This window comes from Alosa alosa, chromosome 3 (genome assembly GCF_017589495.1).
Source record: "Alosa alosa isolate M-15738 ecotype Scorff River chromosome 3, AALO_Geno_1.1, whole genome shotgun sequence".
Lineage (NCBI taxonomy): Eukaryota > Metazoa > Chordata > Actinopteri > Clupeiformes > Clupeidae > Alosa > Alosa alosa.
In genome coordinates, this window is record NC_063191.1 from 26,638,548 (window position 1) to 26,655,801 (window position 17,254).

General features: G+C 40.4%; 1 protein-coding gene across 1 annotated transcript in view; it reads left to right on the plus strand.

The window, feature by feature from the left end:
* The first annotated feature begins 8,378 nt into the window (after nucleotides 1–8,378).
* The window catches only part of uxs1 (UDP-glucuronate decarboxylase 1), a 72,327-nt gene continuing 63,451 nt past the window's right edge, over nucleotides 8,379–17,254 (plus strand). Inside the window, 1 exon segment of the mRNA XM_048239221.1 lies at nucleotides 8,379–9,314. Coding sequence (XP_048095178.1) covers nucleotides 9,224–9,314 — 91 coding nt within the window. The 5' untranslated portion in view covers nucleotides 8,379–9,223.

Below are 17,254 nucleotides of genomic sequence, written 5' to 3' on the forward strand. Positions count from 1 at the left end.
ACCTCAAGCAGCATCACACTGAGCACAGGGGCCCCCAAGGCTGGCGTGCTCAGTCCGCTGCTCTTCACCCTGCTGACGATGACTGCACTGCAACCTACAGCAACAATCACATAGTGAAATTTGCTGACGACACAACTCTGGTGGGTCTCATCACCAAGGGCGACGAGACTCAATACAGGTTGGAGGTCGACCATCTGACCACGTGGTGCAGGGACAACAACCTCCTGCTGAACGTCAGCAAGACCAAAGAGATTGTTGTTGACTTCCGGAGAGGTCACACCCAACACCTGCCACTGACCATCGACGGTGCTGTGGTGGTGGAGAGAGCGAGCAGCACCAAATTCCTGGGGTGCACATCAGCCAAGACCTCTCCTGGACCACCAACACTGCATCACTGGCGAAGAGAGCTCAGGCGCCGCCTGTACTTCCCTCTGAAACTCAGGCGCAGCAAGTGCTCCACCAGCCATCATGACCACATTCTACCGAGGCACCATTGAGAGCATCCTCTCCAGCTGTATCGCTGTGTGGGGCGGAAGCTGCACTGAATACAACAGGAAAGCCCTGCAGCGCATAGTGAATACAGCTGGAAGGATTATTGATGCTTCACTCCCCTCCTGAAGGACATTTACACCACCCACCTCACCCGCAAGGCGACCAAAATTGTGAGTGATGCAAGTCACCCCGCTCACAATCTGTTCGATCTACTGCCCTCTGGGAAGAGGTACAGAAGCCTGTGCTCCCGCACTACCAGACTCACCAACAGCTTCATACACCAAGCTGTAAGGATGCTGAACTCTCCCTCCTCCCCCCACCCCTCAGCTACATAACATCCTGGACATTGGACCCACAATGGCCGCGTGCACTCTCCACTTGCACACTTGCACACTTGTACACTTTACAACTTGTTGTTGTTGTCCTGAAAACACAACACTTCTGCTGCTCTTACATAACTTGCACCACTATGTCACTTTCTTTCTTACTTAGGTCAAACAGAACTACCCAAGCCTTTTATTGGCCTGACTTTGCACTAGTATTTTATTGACTGTCTATGCACAATTTCAACCAAATTTTGCTGCTTATTTTTTCATTATTATATGTGCCCTCTTATTTACTTACTTTTTTGTTTACTTGAATGTTATGTTTGTCTGTGGACTTAAATTGGTAAAATATGTCTTGTCTTCACCGTGGGATAGTGAGAAACGTAATTTCGATCTCTTTGTATGTCTGGAACATGTGAAGAAATTGAAAATAAAGCTGACCTTGACTTTGACTTTTGACTTTGATAAAATATTAAATACAAAATGCACAAATGTATTCATACCTGTCAACACTCCCGTTTTTCAAGTATTTCAAGGTCATCTCCCAGCACCCTCCCGTTTTGTTATTTGTCCCGGAAAACTCCTGTAATTTGCATGGCCATCAAACTTCATTTTAAAATCATTGATCCATTCAGGTTGCCAGATTGTGTATGAAATACACCCTACACATACACGATCACTTAGTTTCAATTTCAACCGTTTTGTCATAGGCTAAAACCTGGCAACCCAAAACCCAACTAGATGTACCGCAGAGCGGTACAAAACATGACCGCTGCCCAGTCCAGCACATGTTTTCCACAAAAATTAGTCACGCTGAAAGGCATATACGATTCTAACTGTCTCACTGAATTGCATTATGCACACTCAATTCTCACTGGTATCTGCTAGACAACAAGTACCAAAACATGATTAGTTCATAGATTTCACATTTAATAGACATTTTATACAACCCCACCCCCATCTTGCCTGTTCATAATTCAGAGAAATTCTTGAATTGTGTGCATGTGTGCGTTTACATGTTTATGTTTATGTGTGTGTGGGTGGGTGTGTGTGCGTGCATGTGCATGTGCTTGTGTGTTTACCTGTTTATGTGCCTGTGTGTGTGCATGTGCATGCATGCGTATATATGTCTACTGTGTGAGTATGTGTCATCACATTAGGATTACTGTGAATGTATGTGTGTGCGTGTGTATCTGTTTATGCACATGTGTGCATATGGAATGGGTTTACATGACCCTGGAGGCAAACATATCATAAAAAAATTGGTCATCCTAGGCCCCTACGGTTCTCAAGATATTCACAGAAAACTGTGTCTGCCCTACCCTCCTTTCAGGAGGTCCTGTCCAGCGGGGGCTACAGATCAAAACAAAAAAGGAATGGTTCCATGCTATCCATGTGGGGTTACATGCCCACCAAGTTTTGTGTACCCCGGTCTTTCAGTGTCCCGGGAATCCTTGTTGGTGTACGGTCACTAAATGTACACATAAATTATTTTATTGTAAGGCCCCTGTTGGATTCTCTGGTTGTTGCGTTGTGTTTTAGTTCTAATGTCTGTATTGAAGATGGTCAATAAAGCTTGACGGCGGGATCAGGATCGGCGATTAGATGATGATTTATTGTAGATGGTACAACAATGAATAACAGAACACAGGCTAAGTCTCAAACAGTAAAACTGTGCAGAGTCTAACAGTTGTGGTTGTTATTAGAAGCGGCTGCTGAGCCTTCCGACAGAAGATGCTCCTTGGGTTGCTTCCTCGATCCGTCTCCGTGTCAAAACCTAAGACAAACCCTGTTATACTAAAACATACAAACGTCAATCATGCCAACGTGGCAGGTGCCAACCAGTGTACAAAACCCGGCCCTGGCCAGATGGAGATACTAGCCCAATAGGCAGACATGCTGTCTCCCTCGCCCATGTTATCACGGATGTTCCTCGGATGTTCCTAAACATCGGCCTGTATGACCTTCCTGCTGGTACACAGGCCTAAGGCACAGTTATGTACAATAATATGGACCTCTCCCTGTTGTATACTACACACAGAAGTAACATATGAACACATCAGAATACAGTAAGAATACCCCAGAATTCTACACCCCCCATGAACGAAAGTCCACGAAACTTGGCATGCATTCGGAGGGTGTCATAATGATCCTACACTTTCAATTTCATGCAGTTTTGACCATGTCAGCCAGAGATGTGATAAAAACACCTAATGTTTTGCTTTTTAATTTTTAACTAGGTGGAACTATACATGAAATAAGTGGTAATGGGATAAGTTGACATGCCCCCTTAAGACCAACATACATAAAAAATGTGGACCTCCTAGGCCCTACGGTTCTCGAGATATTCACAGAAAACTGTCTCCGGGCCACCTACTGGCCAGTTGGTGTATAGTAACATAAATTAATTTATTGTGTGGTCCCCCATGAACGGAATTCCACAAAACTTTGTGTGCATACAGAGGGTGTCATAATGATCCTACACTTCCAATTTCGTGCAGTTTTGACTATGTTAGGTCACAGATACCTTCGATTACAACACCTCATTTTTACTTTTTTGTGTTTAACTAGGTGGCGCTATACATGAAATGAGTGGTTATGGAATGGGTTGACATGGCCCCTTGAGATCAACATACAAAAAAAAAATGGTCCTCCTAAACCCTCACGGTTTTGAGATATTCACAGAAAACAGTGTCTGCCCTACCCCCTCCTTTCGGGGTCCAGTCCAGCGGGGGCTACAGATCAAAACGAAAAAACGATGGTTCCATGCTATCCATGTGGGGTTACATGCCCACCAAGTTTCGTGTACCCCGGTCTTTCAGTGTCCCGGGAATCATTGACGGAAATTTGGGCATGCGGAAAAATAAAATATAAAATAAATAAATAAATAAATAAAAAAGTAATAAAACAAATCTGACTAAACCTATATGACCGCCGCTTCGCGGTCATAATTTGAAAGAGAAGTGATGAGAAAATTGTCAAAATAGGGGCTTGGTAGAATTCATGAAGCTATGAGTTATGAGTTAAGACTCATCAGAGAACACTACCTTAGCACTGACATCCTGACTTTCACAGGACTTTACAGGCAGGCTCATCTCATTATAGCTTGACTGGCAAATACAGCATCAAAACCAACAGTAGTGCAGTCTGTCGAACATAAAAAAAACCCAGATGAATTCTATAATGATGACACAGTTCTGAAACTGGAAAGAGTGATTAAGACTAGCAGAATTGTCCCAACAGTGCATGGGTTCTAATATCCATACAGTAGCCTATCTGGGTGTAATAGCATTATTGCTCTTACCAGGTGCTTGTCTCTGTGGTCCCATGCATCTGGGGAAAATGGCAACATTATTGGCTATTTTCACTTGGTAAAAATATCACTGTGGCTCAACAAATATATTATATAATATATATAATAGCGTTGTTTGCCTTTTTACTGCTCTAAGAATTACAGTACATAATTGTATTTTAAGGATTTGACAACAAAAAATAAAAGCCATCTTTTGAATGGTATTTATCATAGATATACTCTTTTGATCCTGTGAGGGAAAATTGGTCTCAATTGGTGAATTAGTGAAACATTGCACACTCAGCACACATTGAACACACACTAATCCCGACGCAGTGAGCTGCCTGCTACAGCGGCGCTCGGGGAGCAGTGAGGTTGGGTGCCTTGCTCAAGGGCACTTCAGCCGTTCCTACTGGTCGGGGTTCAAACCGGCAACCCTCCGGTTACAAGTCCGAAGCGCTAACCAGTAGGCCACGGCTGCCCCAAATAGGGCATTAGAGCTTTCTACAATAGTGTAAAAATATGACCAAAGCAAGGTTATACGTCCTCTATCTGCAGAAAATGTGATTGTGCCTTGCATCATACAGTAAACAGATACATGTAATCAGGGTAGGAATTTCACGGCGGCCACGACGGCCATGGCCGTCGTAGCCCCTTGCATTGGCCGTGAGGCCCCTTTGAAAATCAGAGGTTTACAGGCCACGGTGGCCTTGGTGCCCCCTTCTTTCAATAGTCTGCTTTGCGTCCTACTAATAGCGATTTTTATTTAGCCTGTGGCCTGTCAAAATAATCTTAGCATTCACAGCGCCAAATTAATTTAGTCTTTTACGCGGTGGAGAAAGTGACAGCAGAAAGAAAGAAAGTCGTCCAAATTCACCCTTTTTCAGTTGAACTACTGCGAAGTAGCCTATTCATCACACAGACATCACAAGTATCACACGAAAGAGCTTTTCTCACCTTTTAAACGATGTTAGCCGATAATTGCTGTGTTGAATGGCTTCATGAAAAAAAGTAAATAATATAATTCAATTTAATCATACATTCTACTGAAGGTTTTATGTCTCATGATCTCCCTACCCATTCATCTCGGTAGAATACTTTACGAACCCTTCTTTTTAACACATGACAAACCATATATCAGAATAAACAGGAGACCTTACCGAACACAAAGGTGTAAAGCAGTCCCCTGTACAGTTAGCCGTTCCAGAGTAATCCAGTTTTGAATTTGCAGTAAAGTTCGACATACATGGATGTCTCCAAATTTTGGCTTTTACACTGTTCCACATGATTTCATAACGGGCCAAATACAAAATAAATGTTACAAATATCGCCTAGATATTGGTAAATCAGAGGACAGCTGACTAAGAGTTTGTGAAAGTAGCCTTAATGATCACAAAATGCTAAGCATGCATCTAGGCTATTTGAGTTTCTTAAAGCTGTTCAAGCTGCTTCAAGCTTAAATTGTTCAATACATGTATAGTTAACTTTGGCCTTGGGGCCCTGACATGTGGCCTTTGTGCCCCCCACCAAATATGCCCAACTGAAGGCCAAGTGGCTTTGCCCCCAGAATGGTGAAATTCCAAGCCTGCATGTAATACAGGTGACTTCAAGTGTGATCCCAACAAGTGCTAATGAGAGTTCACAGTGTTTTGTGCATTCAGACTCACAGAATTACATCTACTCTGATCCATTTGGGGTTACATGCAAGTGAACTTGACATACTCTTTTCTTGGCTGTGGCTTTGCTATTTTGAGTTTCATTACACTTGACCTTTGTTGTGCCACTTGCGTCATTCTAGTAGGCCCTGTCATGCTAATCAACTTTAATGTCAAAGATGTATCGAAAAGCAATACAAAATATGACCGCCGCTCAGCCCTGCACATTTTCTCCGCAAAAGTAAATCATGCTTGTCAATTTGTCTCCATCTCCTACTCTAGCCCCTACTTTTGCAACTTTTGTGTATGTAAATGAGTATGTGCATAGTGTGTGTTTGCTTTTGTGTATATGTGTGCTTCTCTGTTTGTGTGTGTGTGTGTGTGTATGTGTGTTCGCTTGTGAGTCTGTACAGTATGTGGGGGTAATGGGGTGTGCGTGTTTGTGTGTGTGCGTGTACCTGCCTGATGTGTGTATGTTTTTATGTGTGTGCGCATGTGGGTGTGTGTGTGTGTGTGTGTGTGCGTGTGTGTGTGAGTGTGTTTATGTGTGTGTGTGCCTGTGTGTACGTGCATGTGTACTGTGCGCATGCTTGTGTCTTTAAGTGTGTGTGTGTGTGTGTGTGAAAAACGAAAAACAATGGTTCCGTGTTATCCTTGTGGGGCAACATGTCCACCAAGTTTCGTGCAGCCCGGTCTTTCAGTGTCCTAGGAATTGTTGTCAAAATTACTGAAGAAAAACTCTGACTAAACCTATATGACCGCTACACTAGCTATATCATAATTACCACTAGCTATATCATAATTACCACTAGCTATATCATAATTACCTATTATCCTTGAAAAGTTTAGTTTCTACTCAACTGCAAAACACAACAAAAAAAGAAAAAGCAACAAATAACAAAACACTATGGCAAATCACAAAACACAACATCAAATCAAAAATCACAATGGCAAATAACAACTGTTACTGTTAACTCTGGCAAAGGCACAAATATGGTACATGTCCACGCTCTCTGCAGGATGCAGAGTCAAACCCTCTGTTTATCTTTGCCCACTTTATTTTCTGCCTTATTTGATTAGCGTAGAGATACTGCAAAGCAGCTACTGGCAAAACTGAGGAAATGGCAAGATGTGCCTCAACTCATGATATGTCCCCACAATATTCAATCTCCACCCTCTTACTGGCATCCCATATGCCATATAACTGATGGGTTATCACTGTCTAATCTTGACTTAGGCAAGAGGTTAGATCACTGCCTTTTTATCTCACCATATTAGTCTGGTGCTTTCCCAAAGGTAGTACATCTTGTTACTTTACCCTTGTGACTATACCTGTGTGAGAGATGAGAGGGATGCAACTGCCTATCATGGACAGACGAGGTGTTCAGTAATTCTATTTTACAGAGCTCATATACAAATGACTTAAATAGCTGCATACACCAATCTGTTAGGATCAGACTTTGTGTAACACACTAAGCTCTGCAAAAATATGTGAAGCAGCCAAATAATATACAGCCTCCCTGTGTCAGAAAGGATAACATACAGCTAGTAAATACATTAATTTGTGAACTCTCTATGACTGGCCGTCACATTTTTTTCCCAACTCAGCACAGCCAACAGAGGGTATAATGATTTGCTCATGCAGTAGGCTACACAAATCCCCCCGTACCATGTCTGAGCAATGTTAGGCCTACTGTCTGTGTTTCAGAATATCCCTCAAGGAGTTCTCAATGGTCTCTCCTCTCCTGTCTACTTGTTCGTTAATACTGAATAGAATAATGTATGGAATGTTCAGAAGACGTTCTGAAGTGTTTATCCATGCTGATAAAACCATATATATACAGTCTATGGATGAAACAGCCATATACCATTCTCTTTTTTGGCTTTGCAACATCAAAATTCCATGTCAGCCAGGTTGTTGCTGACAAGAATTGATGCATAGTAGGCAGGCTAGTAGACCTACTGAGAAATAAAACACTATGGATATATGCCAAAAATCAAGCACTGGCCAGAGAGAGAGAGAGAGAGAGAGAGAGAGAGAGAGAGAGAGAGAGAGAGAGAGAGAGAGAGAGAGAGAGAGAAAGAGAGAGCATATAGCATTGACATCTTGCAGGTATTTTTAATGGAAGGCAAATGAGATTAATCCTTATGGTAGCTTTAGCCTGGTGCTGTTCCAGATACTGGGCAATATTTCACTGAAGTTTCCAATTGACAGTGACTAAGTTTCTACTAAGAAAAGACAGAAACAGACTGTGTACAAAGGAGACCACTCTGCCAGAGAATTCAGACTTATTAGCAAGGGCAATGATGTTGTCCAGTGGAAATTCACAGCATTACCACATAGTGCAAGCTCTGTTCTGCTTTCCCAAAGAGGAATGAATGACTGTCTGTTCTAATGGTTAACGTATCTGGTATTGATTAACGTAGTCTTAACAGATTGGCTTCAGGATAAAGTGTTTTATTGACCCCCTTTCATTTTTATTAGAGTTTAAGCAACTCTTAAAACATCATTAATCATCATCTTAAAATATCATTATCAAACATCATTAATTTACTTTCTGAGTAGCCTAGGTTATGGATCGGATTTTTCTGCAATCGCGGCAGGCTTCTCAGTCGATACAAGATATACTCGCTTTTGTTTTCTATTGAGGGGAATGGAACTCGGTCGAGTCTTTGCTTGTATTTTATTTTGTCTTATAGGTGAATGTGACAAAAGCCTAGGGTGAATTTCGCGCAATTATTTTTTTGACGGCCGGTAGCTTATGAAAGACTGAGCATAATGTTGACGATGAACAGGAATGATTGTGCCTGATCATTTTTCAGCTAACGTAAGCTGTTCACGTTAGTTAGCTAGCTAGCTAGCTAGCTAGGTAACGTTGCCTTTAGAAAGATGATACGCATGACTTGTCCACCGCTACAGTCTATTAATGCATTCATTTGTTTCTAATGCGCTAAGAGGGTGTTTTTAGCCAATAGGATAACGTTAAACGATAAGCGTTGTTTAGAAGAAAACGGGGACCTGACGTTGAAAACGTATATTTTAGCCCTATTGCTAGCGTTAACTAGCTGAGTTTTGGAATCCACCGGCACTATTGCAACCTCGGCACGTTTGCCTATTCTAAGTTACCCAGCTGACATACACTGGAACTTTTCCTGATGTCTACCTGCAGCTCGTTTGTAACCTAACGTAATGTGTTAATGCGTCAAAGTTAACTTATTCCAATCTTACATTAGCTAATACTGAACTGCCAGATATTGTATACTTTGATCGGGCACCTTTAACTTCAGACAGTTTATTTTGATGTGCTGTAGGGATTTCTTTTCTATGTCCACACACAAGCTGATGTTAAAACTCTAAAGTGCCAAAATCACTTCCGAAAGTTGCACATTGATTTGTATTAATGATGTGGCTATAACGGAGCACATGTGCTTCCGGGTTCGATGTTGCTGTTCTGTGGATGATGATGCGGATGACCTGGCTGATATCAGGAATCAATCGACGAATGATGAAGCTCCTTGTCGCCCTTGCCTTGATTGCCTACATTGCCTGTGAGTACAAACATAGCCTCTGATGTAAAGGCTGAAATTTCAAATACCCTGTGTATCATGTTGTGGTTGACCAGCCAACATTTTCTTGATACCCATCTTTAAATAGAACACATCTTGCACACTCCCACCTCCATGTCACGCCAAGCAATCTCTTCTAATAAACATTGTTGCTCAGGACAAGGCAAGTTGCAGTCCATCACTGAAATACAATTAAATAAGCAACTTTGTCTAGACTTACTGGGATATGGCAAATTGTGGACATTGTTAAAAATGGTTTAGCCTAATCTGAATGACTTTAATGCTACCTTTAATTTTTGGTGCCCAGAAAATATTAGAATATGAGTGTTATAAAAGGTCCTGGGTGTGTAGGTCCTTAGTGTGGCTAATTCTGGATTTCATGAAAATGTGTGTTCCTCTGCATCATCAGGGTAGTCTGAAGTACCTTTCATTCGGGGCTGATGTTTTGATTCATTGACCTATTTCCAGTAACTATTTGGATCTAGCCAAATTAGCCTAACCAGCAGTGATATCAATTAGGCTACATATCAACCAGACTCTAGCATACCTTTAAAGTAGGCTAAAAACTGCATTGTAGGAACTCTGCTACAATCTTCAGACTAATTACAATATTAGTTAGGAATAGGCCTAATAATAATAAAATGTATTTATATAGCACTTTTCAAGCACAAAGCACAAAGTGCTCTACAGACAAACAAACAAACAAAACAAAGCAAAAAACAAAACAATAGTAATGATAACAATAATAATAATAATAGTAATAATAATGATAAAATAGTAAACTACCAAACTACAAACTATCAAACACAAACTTAACTAAATATATATATATATATAAAAAAACAAAATAGGAAAAGTATACAGTATAGTACCCAAGACAAAATAAACAAACATAAATTATAATAATGATAATAAATTAGCAGAGACATGAGTGTGATCATTAACTATTTAAGGAAAGCAATTTTATATAAGTGGGTCTTTAGACTAGATTTGAAAACAGCCACTGATGGTGCAGATTTGATGTTATAAGGGAGGCTGTTCCAAAGCTTGGGTGCTCTAACTGCAAATGATCACAGTTTACTTTCTGGAACAACTAAAAGTCCCAGGCTGGAGGATCTGAGGGGCCGAGCCGGACAGTAGGTGGTTAATAAATCTTTTAAATAGTCAGGTGCCAAACCATGTATGCTTTATAGGTAATAAGGAGGATTTTATTTTAATACCCACTGTAAGGAAAAAAATAGAGAGAGGGAGGGAGAATTACCTCAAGAAAACAGGCTAGTGGTCTCTGGTGCAGTATAAGAAAATTCATTTAGGCTGTTTAGTGCTTGTGAAGTCCATAATAAGACCAAAGCATCATATTTCTTATGTCATGGTGTTAATTTCTAATTAAGTGAGTCAGTTTTAGTGCTTGTCAATAAGAGACAATTTTTACCACAGGAAAATGGCTGCAGACTCTAAACTATTGTAGAAACCAATCACAATGTATCACAGAATCACGGGACTTGTAAGAGTGGTGACCATCAACAACCATGTGTTGAAGAGCAGAGTTTGTATTGGACGGGGCTTGATTGACTGTCATCACAACGTCTGCTCCATCTGATTAGGCTGTTGCCATTTTCCAGAGTAAAGTAAAGTAAAGTAAAGTCATATAGCCTAAATGGAAAAAAAGACCAATATTAAGAATAGACTGAAGTTTAAAAGAATAATAACACTAACCCTAAATATATACAAACTGCTATTCTGTTAGGTGAATTAATTAGTTAGTTATGCAAGGTTAACAGCATTAAGTAAATTATAAGTATAGTATAAGTGTATATATACTCTTTTGATCCCGTGAGGGAAATTTGGTCTCTGCATTTATCCCAATCCGTGAATTAGTGAAACACACACAGCACACAGTGAGGTGAAGCAAACACTAATCCCGGCGCAGTGAGCTGCCTGCATCAACAGCGGCGCTCGGGGAGCAGTGAGGGGTTAGGTGCCTTGCTCAAGGGTAACCCTCCGGTTACAGGTCCGAATTAATATAGCAAGGTGCAGATCCAGCAAGTGTCTTGTAGGCCAGATTGAGGGATTTCAATGCTATAGGAAGCCAATGAAGAGTAATAGAGGAGTTACATGTGTCTTCTTTGGCTGATTAAGACTGTAAGGGTCTCACTACACAAGCAGGTCAGCAAAGAATGCATTGCAGTAGTCCAGTTTGGAAAGAACCGTGGCCTGCACAAGAAGTTGTGTAGCATTGTTAGATAATGTCTTCGGAAAATTCTATAGGATAAACTGTAAACTTTGACTGTTTTAGTCAACAGCCTTTTGCTGAGGGTTTTTGTCTACCAGTATAATAACCCTAATTTCAACCATTGTAAAAAATGATTAGGCTAACTCAATAAAAGCATATTAGAGTATGATATTAACATATCCCAGTGAAGAACACAAAAGCTCATTATTTGGCCTGTTTTAACAGACACATTATAATCCAGATATTATGGTAGTGTGACAATAGGCTATTTTAGCTCATTTTGGCACAATTAGCTTGTTTGTGTAATGTCAAGTAAACTATTTGAATCATCATATGTGCTAAAAAGGGGAAAAGTTCATTGTTAGTAAACATATTCCAGTAATCAAATTTGAAGGTTTATCTTTCATGTTATGAGGAACATTTCAGTATAGCATATGTGTTGTAGTGGCCCAATACAGTGGAATCTAATTTTAGACAAAATTGTACATACTTTTTAAATTTTTCCAATAAATAAGCTTAGCTAGGTTGAAGAAGGTACAATGTAAGTGATATTAATAAGTTGAAGTTAATGTAAATTTCCTCTGTTCAGTGTAGCTTGTCTCGATGTGGCTGTCTATATTAACAAATATAACTGTTAGTGTAAGCTATGGCTTGTATGCCCTCTTTTTCAGTAAAGCAACTCAGATTTTCAGAACAACCCAACTGTAGTCATCAATATAATCAGGAAATTGTTAAAGGGACAAGATTTTTTTAGACCAAAATGATATAGCCTAGCACTCAGATGGCATAATCATGGATGCTACCGAGCTACTTAGTTACACAGAGCTCACTATCCTCAAGGTCTGGATTCTGAATCCCCAGTCACTTTAATTAAATGTTGAAAGTCAGATTTGTGACTGTCTCCTTCTTGTGTGTAATTAGCACCGCTCTTAGCAGTCCAAACACTTACATCTGGTGGTGTACCCTGTATTAGTTTCACCCATCTGGTTGTGATATAATTTAAATATACCCAGCCAATTTGAATAGAAAACACAGATATTCACCTGCCAGTTTATTTTGTGGCACATTCTGTTCTGATGTTGCCTGGAAACCAACCCAAAGTTACGTCGCCCATAAAATGTGAGGTGGGGGGTGGGTGTGGTATTCAGTCTGGAGTCCATCCATTGAGAAGTCTGTATGCCCGGTTAAAATGTTTTCGGCCAGTTCAAATAATTTGGGTGGGTTTTATACAATGATGGACAGTATTTGCAACAGTAAAGCAGTCATCCACGTCACTTGAGCACACTAGAGTTTGTTTACATAAAAAAAATGCTGCTTTTAGAGAAGTGATATGTTTAGATTCCACTATTGTGTCTGTTAGGGCTATACGAGGTACTGACTGAGCAATAACTTTGAAAGATGAACAGAAAATAGTGATTAAGGCATTTGACCTCAGATTTTGTTGGCAGGGTAAATTAGGGTTGAATTCCGGGCTAGGTTCAAACATGCCCCATAATCAAACTCAAATGGTGTGTTACCAGACTTAGGCTAGTTTAGCTGGTCTTTAGAAATGAAAACAGTGAGCAACCAAGAAAAGCCCACAGAGCTACAGAGTGGAGGTGTTCACAATGACCGCAGCAAGGTTGAAATGAGGAGCAGCTCAGTGACAGTCAATCATGCTAATAGCTGCAGAGAGAGAGAGAGAGAGAGAGAGAGAGAGAGAGGCAGGCAGAGGCAGGCAGAGGCAGGCAGAGGCAGGCAGAGATAGACATCCTCTAGAGGTTTCTGCACAGGCCAATTAGACTGCAGTGTCTTGTTTGGATACAACTTGAAGCGTGTTGCCAATGCTTTGCAAAAGATCAAAGATTGAAGTGGTGTTGAGATCAATAAATTGCCATGGCTGGTGCTTTAAAAATAAATATATAAATATATATATATGAACGCCTGAATCATGTTGATCATCCAAATATACTCAATAAAATTCTCTCCATAGAGGTAAGAAAGGTCTTCAGAAAGGTCTCCTTTTCATGTAGCTTATGCACTGGTGCAGCACGATTCTCTAATTATGTAATTTATCTATTGAATTATTTCAAAGGTACCAGCAATGACATGCAAATCTCAGCTTATTCTCTCTCAGAATGCCATGGCCTTTGGCTAGCAGTGTCCAGGCCCCTCTGTCTTTCCCCAGATAATCCTCTCTGATGTGGGCCGCAACGGTGCCACGTAGCAATACCTACTAATTACAGTGAGTGTTGGGCTTAATTACCAAATGGACCATCACAAGCAGCCAAAGCCGATTGCAGCTCATTTCCGACCATCGATGCCATGGCCCTCATGGGGACCATGGCATCAAACTCTTCCCTCGTGGATTAACAAATCAGACAATGCATTTATCTAAGCAAGTTGTCATGAAACTAGGTGCTAAGGCTAGCAATGAATAGAGCCATGGGTGTTGTCAACCAAGGTGTTACATTTGTGTTGATCCACTGATGTTGCCATCTTGCTGCTTGCTTATCTGTGGGGTGGTAAATCGCTTTTAAAAGCTCCAACTTTTAATCTAGAGTATAGATACACAAGGCTACTTGGCCTAGTTGACGTCAGTCACCAGAGTTTTAGCCTTTGGAGAGCTGAGAACATGCATACACACACACCCACACACACAACCACACATACATTCTGTACAAAGCTGTGCCAGGGTGATAAGGGGATGAAGAATTGGGGCGACATTGAGGAGTGGCATTGCTAGATCCAGCAAACAAAAGATTTTATGTGAGCAAAGGGGTGGTTACGGTTAGATAAAGGGGCATCCCATTCTGTTGGTGGTCCCCATTGCCCCCTTAGGCTTTAAGAATGAGAACATGTTGAGCGGACGACCTTGCTGGTGGACTCCCAAGCCGCTCCAGAGCAAAAGACCAGACATAGATTTTTCTTTTTTTGGTCCCCCATCTATATGTTTTACAAAGACTCTCTGTTATATTTTTGTGTGTCAGAAGTGATATGGAAGATTGGTGAGTTGGAATATCACCTGTCGGTTGTGTTTTGGACATATAAAATAGCTCTGGATAATTTGCAGACCTGCCAACCTGTATGCATTTTGCATAGCAACCACGCATTTTCACATCAAAGTACGTACGCCGGTACGATTTTTTACTTAAAACTACGCAACAACGAGCAGACATCCAACTTCTCCAGAAAGCTCTCTGGAGCATGTGAATTAGAATCCCCATAAAATCTATTCCATGCGAGGATGAGATACAGAAAGTGAGAATGACAGGCAAAGCATAGTGGCCTCTCATATTTGTTTTTCAGCCAACGGTGGGTTAAATTACAAACTTGATGAGGTGAGCTTAACAAGTGTTCATTCGTGTTCACCCAGATGCCGTTTTGCAAAACTACAACATTTTGATTGATGTTATCTTGGAAAGTTATAACTTGTTCAATGTGTCGCTGATGGTTAAAGTTTTCATAACTAAAAGGCATTCAGGGATAGGGTTGCAAAGGGGCGGAAAATTTCCGGTAAATTTCCGGAAATTTACCATGGGAAGTTAAGTTGGGGAATTTTGGAAATATTCCAAATTGGAAACTTTCATGGAATTAAAGGAAATTATGGGAATTTACGGGAATTAACTGGGGATTTTGGGTAATTCATATAAACTGTTTCATGCAAACTCCTCACCTTTCGGCGAAATTCGCCGTTTTGAATCCAAAATGACTGACTTAAGTGGTTTGTGCAGAACCGATGAGAAAATATTTAGGGGGGGTCAACGTGAGCTGAGTTTACTATTGTGCAGACGCAAACACATCTTGGTGTTGCCAGAGCGCCATTAAAAATTTCCGCATTTCAGCAACGAATGTTAGGCTATGTGCGTTTACTAAACATCAGTGGAAGCTTGTTGCTGCAGAGGCAACGTGAACAGAACGCTCGCGCAAGTATAGCCTCCTTTTGTGAGCGCAGATAGGCCTAGATGCGTCTGAAATGTCAGCTGGAATGTGAGCACGGCGAGGAGAGGTGCCTAGAGATGTCACAGGTGGGCTAGTTGAAACTTTCAACTTCTGTTAGCAAAAGACGTTGAGATTAGTGTAGCAACGTAGCATTGGCGGTTTTGTTATAATGTTGTTAAAGTTAGCGATATGAGACAGAAATATAGACACAACGAGTTAATTTGATGAATAGGTTACGTGCTGTATTTGGTCTAGATCGGCAAAATGTGAAGCAAATACACAGACCTTATCAGTATAGCAAAGGCTAATGTGAATAACCTAAAGAATTAAATGTCTCCTAAACTGGGCTGTGCAAAACGTTTAACTCTTTAATTATTCACATTTAACTCTTTAATTATTCACATTAGCCTTTGCTATACTGATCTTTGCTATACTGATCTTGCTCAGAGACAAAATCAGTGTTGATTGACATGTCTTTAAGAAACGTTCAGTGACCTGATCAGAAGTAGCCTGTGCCTATAGGGTAGGCTACAGTTTAACAATGTAGTGTGAACACTATTCACACAACACAACTTTATTGGTTGGTTAAACAAACTAACTAGCACAATGCCACAATCTGTAAGTAACCTAGGCTGCAGGATAACACTTGTTATGAAACAGTGTGCCCTCCACAACACACCCACCCCCTCTCCCCCAACATTATAAATCAATTACACCATATTGCTATGTAGCTTAGTAATGTTATACACCATTTGAAAGCTTGGACACTTGGGAATCCATATATGACAACCTTTTTCATGTACAATCTGTATAGTGCTTTACATTGTCAGATTAATCTTACTATGTCTCAATTAAATTGTATCAAATTGCCCTCCTCCCCCTCCGGTGCTTCCCTACCTTCTAGCTGCAGTGTGTATCCTTATCAATAAGATAGATGCAGCAAATTGGGTATTGAAATAGGCACAGGAATCCATATTTTTATCCATTGTTTTATCCAATATTTGTTGTGCAGATGTATAATCCATCTTATCCACACCCATTGAACCAACAAAGAAAATGCAAAGACATTTCTGTAATTATTCCATAGTGTAGTCATTCCATCAGAACCTCTGACAAAGAATCCAAATAGTCCAGAAACCACACAGTAAGGCTTTTATTGTCAGTATGCAATTTGGGTAACCAAAAGTCCTATGGGGAGTTTCCATTGGGCATTTTACAAAACACATGAGCATATCTTAGCAAATAATGGTCTAAATGACTCATTTTTCTTTTTTTTTTATCTACTTTTGCACACGGCTTCACAAGACCTGGTTTAGACACAAAAATGCCCATTCCATAGGAAGTTAAAACATTTCAAATCGATTTTACAAATTAGTCTAGTCTACTCTATTTTATATAATGTTAGTCTGAAATAGTGTGTGTCTCAAGCAAGTTTCACCTGGTTTGGTTCAACAAATATTCAAACTTATCATCTTTATTCTAATACTATGCCTACTATGTCTTCATGTTCAATAGGCCTGAAATCTTCAGAAATGTCTGAACTTCAGGCACAGAGAAAAAAGAAAGAAAGAAAACTCATGTAGATTGCTTAGGAGGAGAGGAGGGCCATGCTGAAGCATGCTGCCAAACAGTGCAACGGGCCCCTCACACTTGAGAAATAGGAGAAGAAGACACTTTTTTTATATTCACTTATTTTTATCATACATATGATATTTTTGGCCACAACAAATTTTTTAGTGATTTTATAGTTTGTTTTCTTTGTAAATCT